Source organism: Hylobates moloch, unplaced genomic scaffold (genome assembly GCF_009828535.3).
Source record: "Hylobates moloch isolate HMO894 unplaced genomic scaffold, HMol_V3 SCAFFOLD_15, whole genome shotgun sequence".
NCBI classification, from domain to species: Eukaryota; Metazoa; Chordata; class Mammalia; order Primates; family Hylobatidae; genus Hylobates; species Hylobates moloch.
This window is the reverse complement of record NW_026652290.1, coordinates 96,091,261-96,114,315: the sequence shown is the minus strand read 5'-3', so window position 1 is coordinate 96,114,315 and position 23,055 is coordinate 96,091,261. Positions and strand designations below refer to the sequence as shown.

General features: G+C 52.7%; 2 protein-coding genes across 3 annotated transcripts in view; one reads left to right on the top strand and one right to left on the bottom strand.

The window, feature by feature from the left end:
* The window catches only part of GNA15 (G protein subunit alpha 15), a 28,332-nt gene extending 8,984 nt beyond the window's left edge, over positions 1-19,348 (top strand). The window contains exons 2-8 of the mRNA XM_058428086.1: positions 2,946-3,130; positions 4,531-4,685; positions 5,938-6,066; positions 9,342-9,471; positions 13,162-13,315; positions 18,327-18,824; positions 19,102-19,348. Coding sequence (XP_058284069.1) covers positions 2,946-3,130; positions 4,531-4,685; positions 5,938-6,066; positions 9,342-9,471; positions 13,162-13,315; positions 18,327-18,553 — 980 coding nt within the window. The 3' untranslated portion in view covers positions 18,554-18,824; positions 19,102-19,348. The remainder of the gene's footprint in view (positions 1-2,945; positions 3,131-4,530; positions 4,686-5,937; positions 6,067-9,341; positions 9,472-13,161; positions 13,316-18,326; positions 18,825-19,101) is intronic.
* Positions 1-23,055, bottom strand: part of ZNF77 (zinc finger protein 77) — a 263,032-nt gene that overhangs the window by 223,174 nt on the left and 16,803 nt on the right. The gene's annotated exons all lie outside the window — the stretch shown is intronic.

The following is a 23,055-nucleotide window of genomic DNA, read 5'->3' as shown; positions in this document are numbered from 1 at the left end:
CGCCACCACGCCTGGCTAATTTTTTGTATTTTTTTTTTTTTAGTAGAGACGGGGTTTCACCGTGTTCTCAATCTCCTGACCTCGTGATCCGCCCGCCTCGGCCTCCCAAAGTGCTGGGATTACAAACATGAGCCACCGCGCCCGGCCACTAATTTTTGTATATTTAGTAGAGACGGAATTTCACCGTGTTGGCCAGGCTGGTCTCGAACTCCTGACCTCAAGTGATCTGCCCACCTTAGCCTCCCAAAGTGCTGAGATTATAGGCATGAGTCACCGTGCTCAGCCGAGAAAAGCCTGTTTCTTGACTTTGAGCCAAATAGACATGACCCCTGGAGAAACTGAGGACTGGAGAGGCCCCGACCCGCCCCCATGGCTCTCTAGTGTGCAGGTGGCACCTGCTAGGTGGAGTTGGAGGTGTTAGAGACAGCCCTTTGGGGAGATGGGAGGTGACACCCCCGCCCCTTCTCCCTGCTCCGGCCTTCTCCTCTGCTCCCATTTCCTCTTTCTGGACCCCAACCAAGCCACTCCTTCCTTTTTGCTGCCGCTTGCTCGATCAAGTTCTGCCTGCACCGACCCGCACCCCCACCCTCTGCGCCCCGACCCTGGAGGCAGAAGCAGTCCCATCCTCTCTCCCATCGCTGGGTGTGGCCCATGCTGGTGCCCCCAGGAGGCAGATGAGATGCTGGACAAGCCTCCAGCCCCCACCTCCCACCTGGTGGATCACACCCATTTTACAGATGAGAAAATTGAGACACAGAGAGGGGGAAGGGCAGCCTTGGGATGTCAGAGCTTGGCAGGGAGCTGAGCTGGGGTCTTTTAACCTCTAGTCCCAGGCTCTTGAAGACTCCAGCATCAGTATTGCGGACCCAGGGCTGGTTTGGCAGGTGCGTCAACTGGGCTGTCCCAGGGGGTTCCAGGCTCAGAGGAGCCCGAAGTTTGAGCTTGCACCCAGCCCCAGAAATTCTGTGGCTGGCCCTGCAAGGACCCTGCCAGATTTTGTACCATCTGTCAGCAAGATCAGGTCGATTCTGTCTCCTCAATGTCTCTCACATATGTCCTCTCCCCTCCAGCTCCATGACAGCCACCTTGGTCCAGCCCCACGGCTGCTCACCTGAACCAACACAGTCCCCACCGCCCTGGTCCGGGCTCCCCCCAACCACCCGCACGGCCGGTCCTCCCTGAAGCAGCCACCAGAGGGCGCCTGTGAGCACCTGGGTCAGGGCCCGTCCTTCCTCTGCCCACAGCCCTCCATGGCTCCCACCTCCCTCAGGGGTCAAAGCCCAAGACCGCTCTGCAACCCACAAGGCCCAGCACAAGCCACCCTCCCCTCCTCCCTCTCTCTTCCTCCTCACTCTGCTCCAGCCCCAAAGGCCTCCTAACTGTTCCTCCAGCATGCCAGGCGCGGCCCTGCCCCAGGGCCTTTGCACAAGCTGTTCCCTTCGCCTGGTGTGCCCTCTAAAGTTTTGACAGTGACCTTCCAGCCTTCACAAATCACTTCCACTGAGAGGCCTTCCTTGACTGCATGGCTATCGTAGTCACCTAATTACTCCTTTCCCTATTTATCCTATGTTATTTCTTTCATAAAAGTTTCTCTATCTGAAATTATTGTAGCAAATAATAATACATATTAGTATTGTTATGATAAATAATAAAAATAGGCCAGGCACGGTGGCTCACGCCTGTAATCCCAGCACTTTGGGAGCCCGAGGCGGACCGATCACTTGAGCCCAGGAATTTGAGACCAGCCTGGCTAACATGGTGAAACCCCAACTGTACCAAAAATACAAAAATCAACTAGGCGTGGTGGCGCAAGCCTGTAACCCCAGCTACTTGGGAGGCTGAGGGAGGAGAATCACTTGAACCTGGGAGCCGGAGGTTGCAGTGAGCCGAGATTGTGCCATTGCACTCCAGCCTAGGCAACAGAGACTCTGTCTAAAAAAAAAAAAAAGAAAAAAGAAAAAGGCCCATAAGAACCATAACCATAAAAAGTATTAGAAACACAAAAACTGGCCGGGCGCGGTGGCTCACGCTTGTAATCCCAGCACTTTGGGAGGCCGAGGCGGGTGGATCACAAGGTCAGGAGATCGAGACCATGGTGAAACCCCGTCTCTACTAAGAATACAAAAAAATCAGCCTGGTGTGGTGGTGGGCGCCTGTAGTCCCAGCTACTCAGAGAGGCTGAGGCAGGAGAATGGCGTGAACCCGGGAGGCAGAGCTTGCAGTGAGCCGAGATCCGCGCCATTGCACTCCTGCCTGGGTGGCAGAGTGAGACTGCGTCTCAAAAAAAAAAAAAAATTCTGGCCACACAAAAATAGCTGGATCTGGCCGTTGGGGAGCCGGAGTTTGCGACCCTTACCGTGAGCATTTTATAATCAATTCATTTGGCCCTCAGTTTGATGCAGCAGGCATGGTCTGTTGAGGTCCATGTTTTGTTTTTTTGTTTGTTTGTTTTGTTTTTTTGAGACAGAATCTTGCTCTGTCGCTCAGGCTGGAGTACAATAGTGTGATCTCAGCTCACTGCAATCTCTGCCTCCCAGGTTCAAGCGATTCTTCTGCCTCAGCCTCCTGCGTAGCTGGGATTACAGGCGTGAGCCACCACACCCGGCTAATTTTGTTTTTTTAATAGAGACGGGGTTTTGCCATGTTTACCAGGTTGGTCTCTAACTCCCGACCTCAGGTGATCCGCCTGCCTCAGCCTCCCAAAGTGCTGGGATTACAGGCATGAGCCACCGTGCCCAGCCTGAGGTCCATGTTTTACAGATGGGGAAACCGAGGCACAGAGCGGCAAAGCCGCTAGCCTAGGGTCACTGAGTGAGGCCCCGGCTGCACTGGGGTTTGAACCCAGGAGGCCTGGCGTGGAGCTGGGGGTGTCTGACGTGGGGTTGGGGGTGTCAGGGGTGGGAGTCCCGTGGAGGGCTGAGCGGTTCTGCTGCTCCGTCCCCCAGGTCCTGGCGAGAGCGGGAAGAGCACCTTCATCAAACAGATGCGGATCATCCACGGCGCCGGCTACTCGGAGGAGGAGCGCAAGGGCTTCCGGCCCCTGGTCTACCAGAACATCTTCGTGTCCATGCGGGCCATGATCGAGGCCATGGAGCGGCTGCAGATCCCGTTCAGCAGGCCCGAGAGCAAGGTGAGCCCCCAGGGCAGGCGGGGGCCCAGGGCAGGTTTCCCCAGACTCCAGAGCAGGGCCAAGTTCCCCAGACTTCAGGGCAGGGCAGGGCAGGGCAGGGCAGGGTCCCCAGACCCTGGGGCAGGTCCATGTCCTCCAGACATATGTGCATACATACAAGTGTACACACAAGTATACACGCATGAATGCACACACGCACATGTATGCACACACAGACATGCACACAAGGACACACACACATACCTACATGCTCACAGATACACATGCATGCCCACATGCACACGCCCACACACATACACAAATGAACGCACACACGTGCACATGTGCATACATACAAGTGCACACATAAGTATACACACAGAAATGCACACACGTGCACACATGTGCACATACACAAATGCACACAAGGATCCATGCAGATGCCCCCACACAGGTGCACCCACAAATTTACACACCCAAACACGCCCATGCACGTGTACACACACACAAACACACAAGCATGAATGCAAATTCCCACATGCACACACACATACACACAAACACACAAAAGTGTGCATGCAAATTCCCACATGCACACACATACACACATGCACACACACAAACTCACAAGGATACACACGTGCCTGCATGCAATCCCCCATGCACATGCACGCACATGTGTGCACACATACAAAGACACGCACAAGCACACCTATGCACGCACCCACAAATGCAGCCAAGGATACATGCACGTGCCCCACACAAATATGCAAACAAATCACACACCCAGACACACCCATGCACATGTGTACATCTATACACACACACAGGAGCACACTTGTACATGAACAAACACAGAGAAATGCATACACAACACTCAGAGTCCATCACAAAGGTCTGAGCAACGCTAGTAGTGCCTGGAGGGAGCCAGGGCTGTTTGGGGAAAAGAAGGGGAAGCCCAGAGTCTGGCGGGCAGCTCAGGGTTCACGCGCCTTTCGGGGGGTCTCTGAGGGGCAGATTGCTTCAGTGCTGTGTCTTAGTCGCTTCATCTGTAGAATGGGGGGACTGTGAGTGCCGTGCTTCCTGGGAGCCAGCCAGTGTAAAGAGCGGGGCTGGGTGTCAAGGAGGCCCTTGACCCCTGTGGGTGCAACGCTCCCCCCAGCCTGGGCTTGCCCGAGCACATGTGCCCTCTGCAGCCCCTCATGTGGTGGCCTGTGCTTTTCCCTCTGGGCATCCATGCAAGAACAGACGGAGGACAAATTAGAAGTGTGTGGGGGACTCGGGAGCTCTGGGGAACAAGAAGAGCAGTGGGAAGAGAGCGTGTTTCAGGGAGGGAGGGACGAGGGGGCTTGCAGAGATGCCTGGGGAGGGCAGCCCCACTCAGACAGGCTACCCTGACTGCCCCCATCCTCCCTCCCCAGCACCACGCTAGCCTGGTCATGAGCCAGGACCCCTATAAAGTGACCAAGTTTGAGAAGCACTACGCCGTGGCCATGCAGTGGCTGTGGAGGGATGCCGGCATCCGAGCCTGCTATGAGCGCCGGCGGGAATTCCACCTGCTCGATTCAGCCGTATAGTGAGTCTGGGGTCTGGGGGGATGGGCGCGTGGGGAGGGGCTGAGGGCAGGGGCCAGGCTGGCTGGCTTCTTGCAGCAGGAGATATTTTGGGCGCAGATGGGCTGTGAGGGGGTCCTGCTGCAGGATGAGGTCCTTCCAGGGGGACCCTAATTCCCGGGGGACCCTGTTCTGGGGGTGACCCTTTTCCTGGGGGAACTCTCTTTGTGGAATGACCTTGTTCCTGGGTGGACCCTGTTCCTTGGGGGTGACTCTGTTTTGGGAGAGACCTTGTTCTTGGAATGACCCTATTCATAGGAGGACTCTGTTCTAGGACTGACCCTGTTCCTAAGGGAATCCAGTTCCTTGGGGGGTCCCTGTTCTAGGCGGGATCCTGTTCCTAGAGTGACCGTGTGCCTGGGGGCCCCTGTTCCTGCGAGGACCCTGTTTCTGGGGGGACCCTGTTCCTGGGGGTGACTCTGTTCCCAGGGAGACCCTGTTTCCTGGGGGATCCTGTTCTGGGGTTGATCCTTTTCCTGGAGTGACCCTGTTCTTGGAGGGACCCTGTTCCTGGGGGGACCTTGTTCCTGGGGGAACCCTATTCCTGGAGAACCCTGTTCCTGGAGTGACCCTATTCCTGGGGGGAACCTGTTCCTAGAGTGACCCTGTTTTAGAAGGGACCCTGTTCTGGGGGTGACCCTATTCCTGAGGAGATCCTATTCTGGGGGACCCTGTTCCTGGAATGACCCTGTTCTTGGGGGGACCCTGTTCCTGGGGGAAGCTTGTTCCTGGGGGGACCCTGTTCCTGGGGGGACCCTGTTCCTAGAGTGACCCTGTTTTGGGGGCGACTCTGTTCCAGGGGAGACCCTGTTCTGGGGGTGACCCTATTCCTAGTGGGATCCTGTACTAGGTGTGATGGTGGATGTCCAAGGTGGCTTGATGTCTGGGAAGACTGTTCCCAGGCTACCAGCATTCTTGGGGCAGCGCCACGCCTGGCATAGCAGCTCTCCCGGGGGACACCACTCCTCGATGAGGCCGTTCCTCATGTCATGCCATCCTTCCGGTCACCCTGCCCTGCATGTGAAGCTGCTTTTCCTCGGGGCTCTGTTGCCTCCAGTGGGGGGTGCTCCTGGGCCATCTGCCAACTCCAGGGATCCCAGCCCCGCCCAGGGAGCTCTCCTCCCCCAGCAGGGTCCTTGCTGGGCCTTTTGTAGGGCCTGGGAAGCAAAGGGAGGCTGGCTGCAAGGCTGGGCCTCAGGACTCCTCGCTCTGCAGCTACCTGTCCCACCTGGAGCGCATCACCGAGGAGGGCTACGTCCCCACGGCTCAGGACGTGCTTCGCAGCCGCATGCCCACCACTGGCATCAACGAGTACTGCTTCTCCGTGCAGAAAACCAATCTGCGGTGAGCGCTCCACCTAGGCCCAGCCTAGGGGGCAGGGAAGGCTTCCTGTAGGAAGGGCAAAGGAGCTGGGGCCCTGAGGGATGAGTAGGAGTTTCTTAGTCCCAGCCTTCAAGGAGCTGCCAAGCTAGGGGAAGCAAAGCTCCATGTAGACACCTCCAGGCCCCCAGGTAGTCAGGAATGGGACCTGGAGGAGCCCAAGTTGAGGCATCAGAGATCCAGGAGGGAATATCTTCTTGGAGGAGGGGACATTAATGGGGTTTTGAAAGATGAATACGAGTTCAATAGTCCTAATCCTGAAGGGGCTGCTGGGGAGGAGGAAATAGAGACTATACAGTCAGGACCAGGTCTGGGGAGGCCTGGTCTGGGGAGCTCAGAGATGATCCCTGTAGTCATCAACACCGGGGGACGGACTAGAGGGTGAGGCTGGAAGTCAGGAAACTCAGAAAAAGGAGGAGCCAGGACAGTGAGCGTGGGGGTGGAAAGGAAGGGATGGGCAAGAGTTGTTTCTGATGTGGAATGGGCAGGCCTGGATGAGTGTGGGAATTAGAACAGGAAGTCAAAAATGATACCTGAGTTTTTTGTCAAGGTGATGGGGGTAGACAGTGGAGCCAGTGGTCTGGGGGATGAAAAGGTGGTGATGGAGTCCTTTGGGACAGGTTGAGTCTGAGGGGCCTAGGGGGATTGGGGAGGTGGTTGGACACCACCTTAGCTGGCAGACAGAGGTGAGAATGGCCAGTGCAGCACCCTAACCCTAACCCAGCAGACCAATGGCCAATGTCAAAGGTCTCAAGAATACAGTGAGAAGAACGACTCTGGGATTGGCAGTTAGAGGGTCACTGGTGACCTTAGCAAGATCTGTTTCCTTGGGCTGATGGCAGGGAGCTTAGCAGGGGTGCAAAGTGATGCCCAGAGACAGGAATTGTGTTTGATCTACCCCTATTTGGCCTTCTTTTCCCTAAATCGCCCAAACCTATTGTTTTGGCCTCTGCAATAGTCCTTACTAGGAAGGTTCATAATTTATCTGTTTTCTGTGAGTCTCCTCTACAAGATGGAGAGCCTCACAAGGTTAGGGGCTGAGTTTGATTCTTCTGCTTCTTTAGTGAATAGCTAAAGGTCAGAGTAGAAGTTGGTAAATGTGGGTGGATGGTTGGAAAGATGGAATGGGGGCAACCCGCTCGGGTCCCCTTCCACGCTGTGGAAGCTTTGTTCTTTCGCTCTTCACAATAAATCTTGCTGCTGCTCACTCTTTGGGTCTGCACCACTTTAAGAGCTGTAACACTCACTGCGAAGGTCTGCGGCTTCATTCTTGAAGTCAGCAAGACCAAGAACCCACCAGAAGGAACCAACTCAGGACACAATAACAGTGTTAGTACCCAAGGATGACTTCTATGGGAGAGATACTTGGTCTGGTAATCTTTAAAAAAAAAAAAAAAAAAAAAAGGAAAGATGGAAGGGAATTAATGGGTGGATGAATGGGTAGATAGATAGATGAATAGATGGATGGATATGTTGAGGGATAGATGAGTGGATGGATGGAGTGGGAGGATGGATGAGTGGATGAATCAATGGGTAGATGGATGAGTGGGTGGATGGATGAATGGATGGATAGATGGATGGATTGAAAGAGGGATGAATGGATGGATGGATGGATGGGTAGATGGATGGATGGGTGATACATGAATGGATGAGTGGGTGGATGAGTGGATAGATGGATGGATGGGTGGGATGGATGGATGGGGGTGGGTGGATGGGTAGATGGGGGGACGAGTGAGTGGATAGATGGGTAGACGGATGGATGGGTGATACATGAATGGATGAGTGGGTGGATGAGTGGATAGATGGGTGGATGAGTGGATAGATGGATGGATGGGTGGGATGGATGGATGGGTGAATGAGTGGATGGATGAATGAATGGGTAGATGGGTGGATGGGTGATGGGTGAATGGATGGGTGGGTGGATTGGTGAGTGAAGGATGGATGGATGAGTGGATGGGTGGGAGGGTGGGTGGATGGGTAGATGGGGGGACGAGTGAGTGGATAGATGGGTAGACGGATGGATGGGTAAATGGGTAATGGGTGGACAGATGGGTGGATGGATGGATGGATGAGTAAATGGAGAGATGGATGGGTGGGTGGGTGGATTGAGTAAATGGGTGGACAGGTGGGTGGATGATGGATGGATGGATAGATGGGTAGATGGATAGATGGATGGATGAGTGAATAGATGGATGGATGAGTGGGTGGGTGGATAAAAGTTTAGGAGTGAAGGTAGAGGCTGGGAAATCATGGGGAAGTCTGGGCCAAGGAGGTGATTTTTAGGTGTGGCCCAGGAGTGAGACGAATGAATGGAGTGAGGGCTCAGAGGACATGGAGACCCGAGATGAGAGGTGATGCCCACAGTTCCCAACTGGCCAGTTGCCGACCCCACCCCCATCTCAGTCTCCGGAGCCCCCTCTCAACGGCTGCTCACCCCGTCTGGCTCTGGATGTGGGGTTTGAGGGACTCTGAGGACGCATGGGAGGAGTGGGTCTCAGGGATCAGGAGACACATCTAGCGGCTGCAGCGTAACTGCTTCATCATCAGTCCCGGTTTCCCCTCCTGTGCAATGGGGCAAGTCCCTTCTTGCTTGAGGCCCTGGCCCGGGCCCGTCCAAAACCTCTGCTCTGGCACTTCCTGAGTAACGGTTGCATCCCCAGGGAAATGACGCACAGATGGTTATCAGCGACCCACATTTCTCAGAAGAGAGAGAACAGGAAGGTGGAGGCAGGGTTCAGGCTTTTGTTGCGGTGCGTGGGGCTGAGCCACAGATGGAGGGGAGGACGTGTGCTCTGGGAACAGCCCTCATTCCCATCTGTGTGGCCGCTGGACACGCCCATGGCCACCAAGATCACAGGAGCCCCATAGCACAGACGGGAAAACTGAGTTTTGGAGATGTTTGGCAATTTCCCCCGCCAGGTCGCCCAGCCAGCACCAGGGCACATCTCACATCTGCCCTACCTGCTACCCTCTAATGTGGGGGTAGAAAGCAGGCAGCCCAGCACAGTAGAAGCTTGGAAAAGTCCCCTCTCCTCCCTGGATCTCAGCCTCTTCGTCTGTAAAATGGACGTAAGACTCATCCCTGCCTCGCGGGAATGACATGGCAGATCCACAAGAGGCTAGCACCTATTCTTGCTGTTGCTATTATGGATCTTGGCATATCCCAGACGTGATGGGGGTTGGGGGTGTCACGGAGCAGGGTCCTGAGCTCTGAAAGGGGGCACCCCGGTTCCCTGTAGGATCGTGGACGTCGGGGGCCAGAAGTCAGAGCGTAAGAAATGGATCCATTGTTTCGAGAACGTGATCGCCCTCATCTACCTGGCCTCGCTGAGTGAATACGACCAGTGCCTGGAGGAGAACAACAAGGAGGTGTGCCACCGCCTCCCTCGCCCTGCCCACTTGTTGGCCCGGGGACCCTCACCTGAGCAGGAAGCTCTGGTGCAGAAAGGGAGGCATCCCTGCTCTTGAACGGGCCTGTGTGTGCCCAGCATGGCTATGAACTTGACCCTTCAGCCTTTTGTGGTCAGATTGCAGCAACCCAAGGCACAGACCTACAGCATTTGTTCGGTCAGGACCCCAGACACACACACACACACATGCACTACAGTGCACACACGCACATGCACACATGCACAATACATGCACATAAACACACACAGACACGCGCATAATACATGCATATATACACGTGCACACACGGGACACATGCACATGAACACACATGCAATGCACATGCACAATATATGCACATGAACACACATGCATCACACACGCACACTTGCACAATACATGCATCACACACTCACGTGCACAACACATGCATATGTACATACGTGCACACACACGAACACACACATCACACATGCACTACACATGCACACACGCACGCACGTGCACACACACATACACGCATACACACATGCACACACAGGCACACATGCACACGCATGCACACACGCGCACATATGCAGACACACACATATACGCACACACATGCAGACATGCACATGTGTGCTCACACATACACTTGCATGCACCTGCTCATACACGTGCATATGCAGTACACATATACACACGCACACACATGCACACACACGCACATGAACACACACGTGTGCACACACATGCACTTGCACACACACGTGCTCACACACGTGCTCACGCATACGTGGAAATTCCCATCCACACGCTGGCTGCACCATGCAACACCAGGGCTTCTGTCACACCCTTCACAAACACATCCTTGAGTGAGTCACACATGGACGCACAGCCACACAAGCACCGCCTGCACCGAGGAACACTCAAGCCCCGAGAGGGACACGGCCGTCTGCGCACAGGCAAGCACAGCTGGCCCAGGAGAGCAGGTCTCCCCGCAGGGGTGACGTTCTGCTTCTGTTCAGAAAGGCCCGAGGCCGCTTCTTCGCTTAGGAATGTGAACTTTTCTCCTGCTTAATGCCTGAGCCCAAAGGTCAGGTGCATTATTACCTGCAAGGCGTGACTGTAAGCGTTGAGGTTTCACCCGGTTTGGGTCAGATGATATAATTTTGACTTTCAGGCTGAATGAGACAGAATGAATTTTAGGTCATCCAGATACGGCTTGTCCTCTGGTCTAGCCACATGAAATGGACTTGCTTCCTAGCGCTTTCGCTGCACAGACACGGCAGCTTAAACAACAGGTACTTATTCTCTACAGTTCCGGAGGCCAGAAGTCAGAGAGGAAAGCGTGGGCAAGGCTGGATCCTTCTGAGGAGGGAGAATCTGTCCCAAACCTCTCCCAGGTCCTAGTGGTGGCCGTCAATCTTGGCGATCCTTGCTTGTAGGGGTGTCACCCTGATCTCTGCCTCCACCTCACACACAGCGTCCTCCCTGTGTGCACGTCTGTGTGTAAACTTCCTCCTTTTTGTCTGGAGACAGAGTCTTGCTCTGTCACCCAGGCTGGAGTGCAGTGGTGTGATCATAGCTCTCTGCAGCCTCGAACTCCTGGACTCAAGCAATCCTCTCACCTCAGCCTCCTGAGTAACTGGGGCTACAGGTGCATGCCACCATGCCTGGCTAATTTTAAAAACTTTTTGTAGAGATGGGGTCTCACTATGTTGCCCAGGCTGGTCTCGAACTCCAGGGCTCAAGCAATCCTCCTGCCTTGGCCTTCCACAGTGTTGGGATGACAGGCACAAGCCACTGAGCATGGTCAATCTTTTTTTTTTTTTGAGATGGAGTTTTGCTCTGTCGCCCAGGCTGGAGTGCAGTGGCACAATCTCAGCTCACTGCAACCTCCGCCTCCCGGGTTCAAGTGATTTTCCTGCCTCAGCCTCCCAAGTAGCCGGAACTACAGGAGGGCGCTACCACGCCAGGCTAATTTTTGTATTTTTGGTAGAGGCAGTGTTTCACCATGTTGGTCAGGCTGGTCTCGAACTCCTGACCTCAAATGATCCACCCGCCTCGGTCTCCCAAAGTTCTGGGATTACAGATGAGAGCCACTGCGCCTGCCTAATATCCTCTTTTTTTTTTTTTTTTTTTTTTTTTCTTGAGACGGAGTCTTGCTTTGTCACCCAGGCTGGAGTGCAGTAGCCCGATCTCGGCTCACTGCAAGCTCCACCTCCCGGGTTCACACTATTCTCCTGCCTCAGCCTCCCGAGTAGGTGGGATTACAGGCACCCGCTACCATGCTCCGTTAATTTTTTTTTTTTTTTTTTGTATTTTTAGAAGAGATGGGGTTTCACCATGTTAGCCAGGATGGTCTCAATCTCCTGACCTCGTGATCCGCCCGCCTTGGCCTCCCAAAGTGCTGAGATTACAGGCGTGAGCCACCGCGTCCGGCCAATATCCTCTTTTAATAAGTACACCAGTTATCTAGGATCAGGGCCCACCCTACTCCAGTACAACCTCGTCTGGGTTTATTCCACCTGTGATGGCCCTGTTTCCAAAGAAGGTCACAAGCTGAGGTTCTAGGGGGTTAGGTCTTGAACGTATGAATTTTGGGGAAACATGATGTACCCCATAACACAAGGCATTTGAGACCTTATTGTACTTTTTTTTTTTTGAGATGGAGTCTCGCTCTTGTCACCCAGGCTAGAGTGCAGTTGCACGATCTCGGCTTACTGCAACCTCCACCTCCCGAGTTCAAGCGATTTTCCTGCCTCAGCCTCCCGAGTAGCTGGGATTACAGGTGTCCACCATCATGCTTGGCTAATTTTTTGTAGAAACGGAGTTTCACCATGTTAGCCAGGCTGGTCTCGAGCTCCTGGCCTCAGGTGATCCGCCCTCCTTGGCCTCCCAAAGTGCTAGGATTACAGCCGTGAGCTGCCACGCCGGGCCAGGTCTCCCTCTTCTTCTTCTTCTTTTTTTTTGACACAGAGTCTCCCTCTTGTCACCCAGGCTAGAGTGCAGTGGCGCTATCTCGGCTCACTGCAAACTCCACCTCCCAGATTCAAGCGATTCTCCTGCCTCAGCCTCCTAAGTAGCTGGGATTACAGGCGTGCGCCACCTGCCCAGCTAATTTTTGTATTTTTAGTAGAGACGGAGTTTCACTGTGTTGGCCAGGATGGTCTCGAACTCGTGACCTCAGGTGATCCGCCCGCCTCGGCCTCCCAAAGTGCTGGGATTACAGGCATGAGCCACTGCGCCTGGCCAGGTCTCCCTCTTCTTATAAGGACAGCAATCATGGACTTAGGGGCCCACCTTATTCTAGTATCGCCTCATCTTAACGACCTCTTCAAAGTCCCTATCTCCAGGCCAGGTGCGGTGGTTCATGCCTGTAACCCCAGCACGCTGGGAGGCCAGGAGTTCAAGACTCTCTCTCCAGATAAGGTCACACTCTGAAGCTCTGGGGGTACGTGAGTTTTGGGAGGACACACTTCCAACCAGCACAGGCACAAAACCATGTCAGGCGTGCCCAGGCAGCTGTCCACACGGAAACACGGGCACACCCGCCTCAGCCCCAGCCAGGCAGGTAGGGGTGAGCCCGCGCCCCTGGAGCCAACAGCCCAGTCTCCGCTGTGGGAGGGTTTGCTGTCCGAGATGGCTGGTGGAAGCACTAACCTGCTTCTGCCCCCAACACAGAACCGCATGAAGGAGAGCCTCGCCTTGTTTGGGACGATCCTGGAACTACCCTGGTTCAAGAGCACATCCATCATCCTCTTTCTCAACAAAACCGACATCCTGGAGGAGAAAATCCCCACCTCCCACCTGGCTACCTATTTCCCCAGTTTCCAGGGTAAGTAGTTCTGGAACTTTCTATACCCTTCAACTCCCAAAAGCAGCTCCGAAGAGAGATGCTAATCCAGGCTCTACTTCAGCCTGGAGTCATTGGAAGTTTCACATAGGATTAGACCCGCATTCTAGACTCAGCTCCATCCACTGCCCAACCTCGTTGAATCTGTTTTCCCTTCTGTGGAACGGAGTAAAACAGCAGAGGCCCTTGGAACTGAGTAAAGTAAGGAATTCTAAAAAGACGTAGCATATCATGTACACCTTAAACATGTTATTTATTTATTTATTTTTGAGACGGAGTCTCGCTCTGTCACCAGGCTGGAGTGCAGTGGTGGGATCTCGGCTCACTGCATCCTTTCCCTCCAGAGTTCAAGTGATTCTCCTGCCTCAGCCTCCCGAGTAGCTAGAACCACAGGTGCGCGCCACCACGCCCAGCCAATTTTTGTGTTTTTAGCACGAAAAGATGGGGTTTCACCATGTTGACCAGGATAGTCTCTACCTCTTGACCTTGTGATCCACCTGCCTCCGTCTCCCAAAGTGCTAGGATTATAGGCAGGAGCCACCACGCCTGGCCAAACATTTTATTTTATGCTTGTTGGCCAACATTTGGGGTTTGAGCCAAGATCCTTCGAGCATGGGTTTGCTATGTAGAGGTCACTGTTGTAAAGCACATCTGGAAAGATTGTCTACTATTGCAGAATCTGCCTAGGTTTTTTTTTTGTTTTTTGTTTTTTTTGAGATGGAGTCTCGCTCTGTCGCCCAGGCTGGAGTGCAGTGGCGCAGTCTCGGCTCACTGCAAGCTCCGCCTCCCGGGTTCACACCATTCTCCTGCCTCAGCCTCTCCGAGTAGCTGGGACTACAGGCGCCCGCCACCACGCCCGGCTAATTTTTTTTTGTATTTTTAGTAGAGACGGGGTTTCACCGGGGTCTCGATCTCCTGACCTCGTGATCCGCCCGCCTCGGCCTCCCAAAGTGCTGGGATTACAAGCGTGAGCCACCGCGCCCGGCCTGCCTAGGTTTTAAGAATGATTCTTTTTCTTTTCTTTCTTTTTTTCCTTCTTTTTGAGACAGAGTCTCACTCTGTCGCCCAGGCTGGAGTACAGTGGTGCGATCTTGGCTCATGGCAACCTCCAACTCCCGGGTTCAAGCGATTCTCTTGCCTCAGCCTCCTGAGTAGCTGTGACTACAGGCACGTGCTATCAAGCCTGGCTAATTTTTAGTAGCTTCCTGTCCTATTTTTAGTAGAGACGGAGTTTCACCATGTTGGTCAGGCTGGTCTCGAACTCCTGACCTCAAATGATCCACCTACCTCAGCCTCCCAAAGTGCTGGGATTACAGATGTGAGCCACCGCATCTGGCCAGATGTTTCTTTTTCTAATCTTTCATAGTTATCTCATCTATCCCTAATTGGATAGCAATTTCTTTTCCTTTAATCCATTTTTTCTTTAATTTTTTTTTGTTTTTTTTTTTGAGACGGAGTTTCGCTCTTTTTGCCCAGGCTGGAGTGCAATGGCGTGATCTCGGCTCACCGCAACCTCCGCCTCCCAGGTTCAAGCGATTCTCCTGCCTCAGCCTCCTGAGTAGCTGGGATTACAGGCATGCACCACCACTCAGGCTAATTTTGTATTTTTAGTAGAGATGGGGTTTCTCCATGTTGGTCAGGCTGGTCTTGGACTCCCGACCTCAGGTGATCCACCCGCCTCGGCCTCAAAGTGCTGGGATTACAGACGTGAGCCACCGCGCCTGGCCTTTTTCTTTACTTTTTAAAAGCAGAGCCTTGAACAATGTTTCCAAAGCACACAGCTTAGTTTTGTAATACAATGATCGTCTTTCATGCGGCACTTGTAGCTATAGATTTGCATAACGTTTCTTTTAATTACATATGAATCAAGACACATACAATGGGCAAAAACAGGTTTGGGAACAAACTCTCAGTCTATCCAGAGGGTGAAAGGGCCACAGGGCAACTACAGAGAAACACCATCTAGTGTTGGGCACCACTTAGTATATTTTACAAAGGGGAGGCAGAGCTGTGGTTAATCCAGGGACCGACGTGGGGAAGGTACATATTCACTAGCACTTTCCCCAGAACACCACTGTGAGGATAAAGTGTGGTGGTGGAAGTGTCCTGCTTAGCTACTGCCGAGTAGCAAAGCGTCCCCAAACTTAGTGACTTAAACTGGCCATTTTCCTTTGCTCATGATTTTGTGGGTCAGGAATTTGGGAAGGGTTGAGCTGGGTAAGTTCATCTCTGATCCATGTGACATCAGCTGGGCTCCCCGGGACTGGAGATACACTTCCAAGATGGCTTCTTCCTCCACATGTCTGGTGCGTTGGTGCTCTTGGAGCTCTTGGCCTCTCTCTCTGTGTCTCTCCCTGCCTCCCTCTCCCATCTCATCTCTCTCTCCTCCCCTTTCTTCTAGTCTCTCTCTCTCCTTTTCCACCTCCCCTGTTCTCTCTCTCTCCATCTGGGGCCTCATGATCCACAGCCTCCTCACATGGTTTGAGCTTACTCAACAATATGGCTGCCTCAGGGTAGACAGACTTCAGCCCAGGTGGAAGCTGCTTCTCATGATAGCCTCAGAAGTGTCAGACGTTACTCTGCCACATTCTATTTGTCAAGCACATCACTTATATCAGCCTGGATTCAAAAGAAAGAGACTCCACCTCTTGAAGGAAGAATGATACATGCATACAGGGAGGGAAGGAAGTGACGGCAGCCATCTTGGAGACAATTTGCCTTCATGTCCTGGGGAGGCCATAACAAAGTACCACAAACTGGGTGGCCTAAAACAACAGGAAACAACAGAAGTCCAAAGTTAAGGTATTGGCAGGGTTGGTTCCTTTTGGAGGCTCTGAGGGAAAATCCATTCCATGCTTCTGTCTCAGCTTCTGGTGGTGGCCTACAATCCTTAGCTTGTAGACATATCACTGCATTCTCTGCCTCCATGTTCACATGGCTGTCTTCTCACCATGCCTTTCTGTGTCCTCTCCTGTTGCTATAAGGCCACCAGTCATTGGATTTAGGGCCCATACTTTGGTATTACCTCTTTTTTTTTTTTTTTTTTTGAGACAAGGTCTTGCTCTGTTGCCCAGGCTGGAGTCCAGTGGTGTGATCACAGTTCATTGCAGCCTCAACCTCCTGGGCACAGGTGATCCTCCCACCTCAGCCTCCTGAGTTGCTGGGACTACAGGCGCACACCACCACACCTGGGTAATTTTTGTATATTTCTGTAGAGACAGGTTTTCGCCATGTTGCCCAGGCTGATCTGGAACTCCTGGACCCAACTACACATCTGTCATCCACCTGCCTCAGCCTCCCAAAGTGCTAGGATTACAGGCGTGAGCCATCATGCCCGGCCATGACCTAATTTAACTTAACTAATTACATCTGCAAATATCCGATTTTTAAAAGTCATATTCTGAGGTTCTAGGTGGACATGAATTTTGGGGGACACTGTTCACCTCTGCCCGGCCATGACCTAATTTAACTTAACTAATTACATCTGCAAATATCCGATTTTTAAAAGTCATATTCTGAGATTCTAGGTGGACATGAATTTTGGGGGACACTGTTCACCTCAATATACAAGCAACCATAGTAGATGAGTCCTTAGTACATGCTTGACACCAGGTCCACAATCAGTAAACATAAACTTTGGTGAAGTCACCAGGTTTTGACCCCTGGTCTTGTCATGTCTCAGAGCCTATGAGGCCAATTTTAGCCAATCATACCCACAAGATACAGGGTCTGGGAGATAGATGTCAAGTTGTTCCAGGATGGTGGCCTGGACAGCCCCTTTTCCCTGCCGAGCAGCCCTGGGAATCAGCTCATAGTTTAGAGAATTTGGGAACAAGATAAGGTAGATATTTTTTCATTAAAGTCAAAGGGAACCACCCATGACTCATCCTTGTCTCCCAGCACAAGTGGCTGGTGCACCCTTTGCTGACTCTCAGCCCTTCCCTCCGCTGTGCTAAATAATATTTGTGATAATAATAAGAAACCATACTTTGAGAGGCTGAGGCGTGCAGATCACTTGAGGTCAGGAGTTCGAGACCAGCCTGGCCAATATGGCAAAACCCCATCTCTATTAAAAATACAAAAATTAGCTGGGTGTGGTGGCGAGGGCCTGTAATCCCAGTTACTCAGGAGGCTGAGGCAGGAGACTCTCTTGAACCCAGGAGGCAGAGGTTGCAGTGAGCTGAGATCATGCCACTTCACTCCAGCCTGGGTGACAAAGCGAGACTCTATCTCAAAATAATAATAGTAATAATGATAATAATAATAATAAAAATAACAGCAGCTAACACATCTACTACACGCGTGGAAGCACTCTACATAGCTTGTGTAATCTTCATGTTAAAACCCTATGCAGGGCTGGGCACAGTGGCTCACGCCTGTAATCCCAGCGCTTTGGGAGGTCAAGGCGGGCAGATCATTTGAGGTCAGGAGTTTGAAACCAGCCTGGCCAACAGGGCAAAACCCCATTCTACTAAAAATACAAAAATTAGCTCGGTGTGGTGGCAGGCGCCTGTAATCCCAGCTACTGAGAAGATCGCGCCATTGCACTCCCGCCTGGGCAACAGAGCGAGGCTCCATCTCATGGAAAAAAAAAAAAAAAAAGGACTCTCTTCCCCTTGTTTGGCCTTGATGCCCCCATCTTCACAGTCCTAGGATATTTGTCTCTGCAATTCCAGTCTTCCAACTCCACTGACCGGGAGCGAGGCCAAGAGAGTCTCTCTTTAACACAGTTCTGCCCAAAGTCCCAGAGCTGGGTCTCATTGGTCCATTTCAGGTCACATGACTCCTGTGAGACCATCTCCTGTGCTCCCATTGGCTGGGCCTGAGTCATGTGACCAGCTACGACTACAAAAGATGGAGTCAACGCACAGCAAAATGACAGGCACGATCCCTGGGGCCCTTCAGCACTGGTTACGGGGAAGAGGGTCTCCAGAGGCCCCCTGGGTCCAAAGAGGGAGGGTCTTCACCCCCTTCCCACACTCTGTTTCCCCAGGCCCTAAGCAGGATGCTGAGGCAGCCAAGAGGTTCATCCTGGACATGTACACGAGGATGTACACCGGCTTCGTGGACGGCCCCGAGGGCAGCAAGAAGGGCGCGCGCTCCCGACGTCTCTTCAGCCACTACACATGTGCCACAGACACACAGAACATCCGCAAAGTCTTCAAGGACGTGCGGGACTCGGTGCTCGCCCGCTACCTGGACGAGATCAACCTGCTGTGACCCAGGCCCCACCTGGGGCAGGCGGCACCGGCGGGCGGGTGGGAGGTGGGAGTGGCTGCAGGGACCCCTAGTGTCCCTGGTCTATCTCTCCAGTCTCGGCCCACAGGCGAGTGAGTCGGGGGAAGGACGGCCCGCTGCTGGCCGCTCTCTTCTCTGCCTCTCACCAGGACAGCCGCCCCCCAGGGTACTCCTTCCCTTGCTTGACTCAATTTCCCTCCTTTGAAAGGGAAGGAGCAAAACGGCCATTTGGGATGCCAGGGTGGATGAAAAGGTGAAGAAATCAGGGGATTGAGGACTTGGGTGGGTGGGCATCTCTCAGGAGCCCCATCTCTGGGCATGTCACCTCCTGGGCAGGGTTCTGGGACCCTCTGTGGGTGACGCACACCCTGGGATGGGGCCAGTGGATCCTTCAGGCGCCTTCGAGCGTGGACTCTGGCGCGCTCTAGTGGACAGAAGAAGGAACGCCTTCCAGGAACCTGCGGACTAGGGATGCAGGGGCCTCCCTTTGCAAGGGGTAACAGACCGCTGGAAAACACTGTCCCTTTCAGAGCTCGGTGGCTTACAGCGTGTCCTGCCCCGGTTTGCGGACGACAGAAATCGCGGCCCACAAGCATCCCCCCCATCCCTTGCAGGCTGGGGGCTGGGCATGCTGCATCTTAACCTTCTGTATTTATTCCCTCACCTTCTGCAGGGCTCCGTGCGGGCTGAAATTAAAGATTTCTTAGAGGCTGTGTCGCCAGCACTCTGCATTCCTTTCTCGGCTTACCTGTCCCAGAGGGCAGTGGTTACAGTGCGGGGAGCAACGTGGAGTAGGAAGGAAAAAAGTTATACTTCTTGTCTACCCACCTGTCCTGGCCATGGTACCCAGAACTGTGGAGGCTGTGAGTCCTGCAAGCCGGGACATGGAGTCCAACCTCCCTCCCTGGCTGCGGGGGGGCATTGAAGCAGACTCCTCCGTGGCTACTGACCTGAAATTCCAGTAGCAGCCACCACCCAGCTTTGAGAAGGCCTCTTACTGTCCTCAGGGCAGTGTTCTGTGGTGCAAGCCATAGCACCCACTTCACAGATGAGGAAACCAAGGCACAGAGAAGTGGAGTAATATGACTAAGCTCACACACCTGGAATTGACAGAGGCAGGAGCCTGTTCCTACGTTGAACAGATTTGTGGTTTTTTGTTTGTTTGTTTTTTGAGACAATCTCGCTCTATTGCCCAGGCTGGGGTGCAGTGGTGCGATCTCGGCTCACTGCAAGCTCCACCTTCCTGGTTCACGCCATTCTCCTGCCTCAGCCTCCTGAGTAGCTGGGACTACAGGCGCCCACCACCACGCCCAGCTAATTTTTTGTATTTTTAGTAGAGACGGGGTTTTACCTTGTTAGCCAGGATGGTCTCAATCTCCTGACCTTGTGATCCACCTGCCTCGGCCTCCCAAAGTGCTGGGATTACAGGCGTGAGCCACCGTGCCCCACCTCTTGTTGTTGTTGTTTTGTAAGAATTTTAGGCTCACAGAAAAAGTTGCAGAAGTTGTACAGAGTTCCCAAACGCCCTCCACCCAGCTTCCTCTTACCTCTTACGTAACCCTAGCACAACCCAGGAAATTCACATCAGCGAGCGTCCTATGAACGAACCTGTGTGTAGACATTATTAGAATGTGATGGGTTCGGCCGGGCATGGTGGCTCATGCCTGTAATCCCAGCACTTTGGGAGGCCGAGGCGGGTGGATCACAAGGTCGGGAGTTCGAGACAAGCCTAACCAACGTGGTGAAACCTCGTCTCTACTAAAAATACAAAAATTAGCCGGGTGTGGTGGTGTGTGCCTGTAATCTCAGCTACTTGGGAGGCTGAGGCGGGAGCATTGCTTGAACCCGGGAGGTGGAGGTTGTGGTGAGCTGAGATCGTGCCATTGCACTCTAGCCTGGGCAATAAGAGCAAAACTCCGTCTCAAAAAAAAAAAAAAAAAGAATGTGGTGGCGGATTCTCGCTCCTGTCCTCCTTTCCTGGGCCAGGATCCAATCCCGGATCCCACATTACCGTGAGCCACCTTCCTCTCCTCGTTCTGGGGCAGTGCCTCAGTTTCCTTTGTGACACGTCGGAGGAGTTTCGCTTGATTGTTTCTTGAGCCATTCCTCAGGTTGGGTTGGTGTGAGGTTTGCTGGTGACAGAAAGGGATGTCAGAGCCTCTGAGGGCATCACCTGACTGGGTTCATCATGACAAAATGTCTCATCCCTGGTGATCATACGTTGCAGATGGCTTTTCACTATTGGTTGGTCGGAGTCAGGACCCAAACAAAGCCCATGCGTGGCGCTTGGGTGCTGTGTCTTTTAAGTCTCCTTCCTCTTTTTTTTTTTTTTTTTTTTTTTTTTTGAGCCCGAGTTCTCCTCTTGTCACCCAGGCTGGAGTACAGTGGCGCAATCTCAGCTCACTGCAACCTGCACCTCCTGGGTTCAAGCGATTCTCTTGCCTCAGCCTCCTGAGTAGCTGGGATTACAGGCATGCGCTACCACACCCGGGTAATTTTTGTATTTTTAGTAGGGACGGGGTTTTGCCATGTTGGCCAGGCTGGTATCGACCTCCTGACTTCAGGTGATCCTCCCGCCTCGACCTCCCAAAGTGCTGGGATTACAGGCATGAGCCACTGTGCCCAGCCATGACCCAGTGGGTCTTAAGAGTTTTTTGTTTGGGCACAGCGAGATGCATTTAACTCATCCTTTACTTTTTCAGCTTCACGTCTGCGTTGCGTCCTTTCTCCAAGGAGCCCTGTTTCCTTTTAATGGGAGATGATATTTAGAGAGCACAGTCTGAGCACCAACTGAGGAAACACATCTTGTCTTTTTTTTTATTGTTATTATTATTATACTTTAAGTTCTAGGGTACATGTGCACAACTGTGCTGGTTTGTTACATAGGTATACATGTGTCGTGTTGGTTTACTGCACCCATTAACTCGTCATTTACATTAGGTATTTCTCCTAATGCTATCCCTCCCCCCTCCCCTCACCCCACGACAGGCCCCGGTGTGTGATGTTCCCCACCCTGTGTCCAAGTGTCCTCATTGTTCAGCTCCCACCTATGAGTGAGAACATGCGGTGTTTGGTTTTCTATCCTTGTGACAGTTTGCTCAGAATGATGGTTTCCAGCTTCATCCGTGTCGCTACGAAGGACATTAACTCATCCTTTTTTATGGCTGCATAGTATTCTATGGTGTATTGTGCCACATTTTCATTTTTTTCTTTTTCTTTTTTTTTGAGATGGAGTCTCACTCTGTTGCCCAGGCTGGAGTGCAGTGGTGCCATCTCAGCTCACTGCAAGCGCCACCTCCCAGATTCATGCCATTCTCCTGCCTCGGCCTCCTGAGTAGCTGGGATTACAGGTACCCGCCACCACGCCTGGCTAATTTTTTGTATTTTTAGTAGAGATGGGGTTTCACTGTGTTAGCCAGGATGGTCTCCATTCCCTGACCTCGTGATCCGCCCGCCTCAGCCTCCCAAAGTGCTGGGATTACAGGCGTGAACCACCGCGCCTGGCCTGTGCCACATTTTCTTGATCCAGTCTATCATTGATGGACATTTGGGTTGGTTCCAAGTCTTTGCGGAAGCATATCTTTTCTTCGCTTCTTTTTAGTGCAAAAATATTTGAAACCTACAGAAGTTGCAAAACCATTACAATGCATTCCCCTGTATTTTTCATCCAGGTCAGGAGCCGGCAAACTGCTACCCACAGGCCAAATACTACTTCAACTGTTTTTGTAAAGTTTTACTAAAACATGGTCATGTCCATTCATGTGCCTGTGTCTATGCAGGCGGTTGCTAAATCCATGGAATTGAGTAACTGCCACAGATACTGCCTGGCCCCAAAAGCCAAAACTATTTACTACTTGGCCTTTTTTTCCCCCCCCTTAAAGACAAGGTCTTGCTCCGTCACCCAGGCTGGTGTGCAGTGGTGCAATCTCAGCTCACTGCAGCCTCCAATTCCTGGGCTGAAGTGATCCTCCTGCCTCAGCCTCCCCAGGGATTCCAGGCATAGGCCCCTGAGTCCGGCCAGGTGTGAGTTTTCCAGCGGACACGCTTGCATTCCTCTTGAGTGTGACCCAAGCAGCAGAATTGCCGGGTCATGTGCTGAGGCCATCCATCCATTTCTCACCCAGGGTTGGCCAGCAGCAGCCCCTCCGAGCTGGCTCCTGTGTTCTTTGCCAGGTCCTCCTCCCTGTGTGATCACTCCCTCCCTCTCCGGCACACTGAGACATTCCAGGCTCATCTCCTGCCCTACTCTTGGAATGAGCCCTTTCTCCCAGGTTCCCTGGATCCTTTCAGCAAGGGGCTGTAGCGGGAGGGAGGTGAGCTTTAGAAGCCAAGATCTGGCGCCAGGTGCTCCTTGCTCTGTGATTGTATCACTGGAGAGTTAGGACAGGGTTTTTTTGGTTTTTTTTTTTGCATAAATCATGAGATCCTGAATTCACACTGATATTTGCAATCCTTTTTTTTTTTTTTTTTTTTTTTTTTTTTTT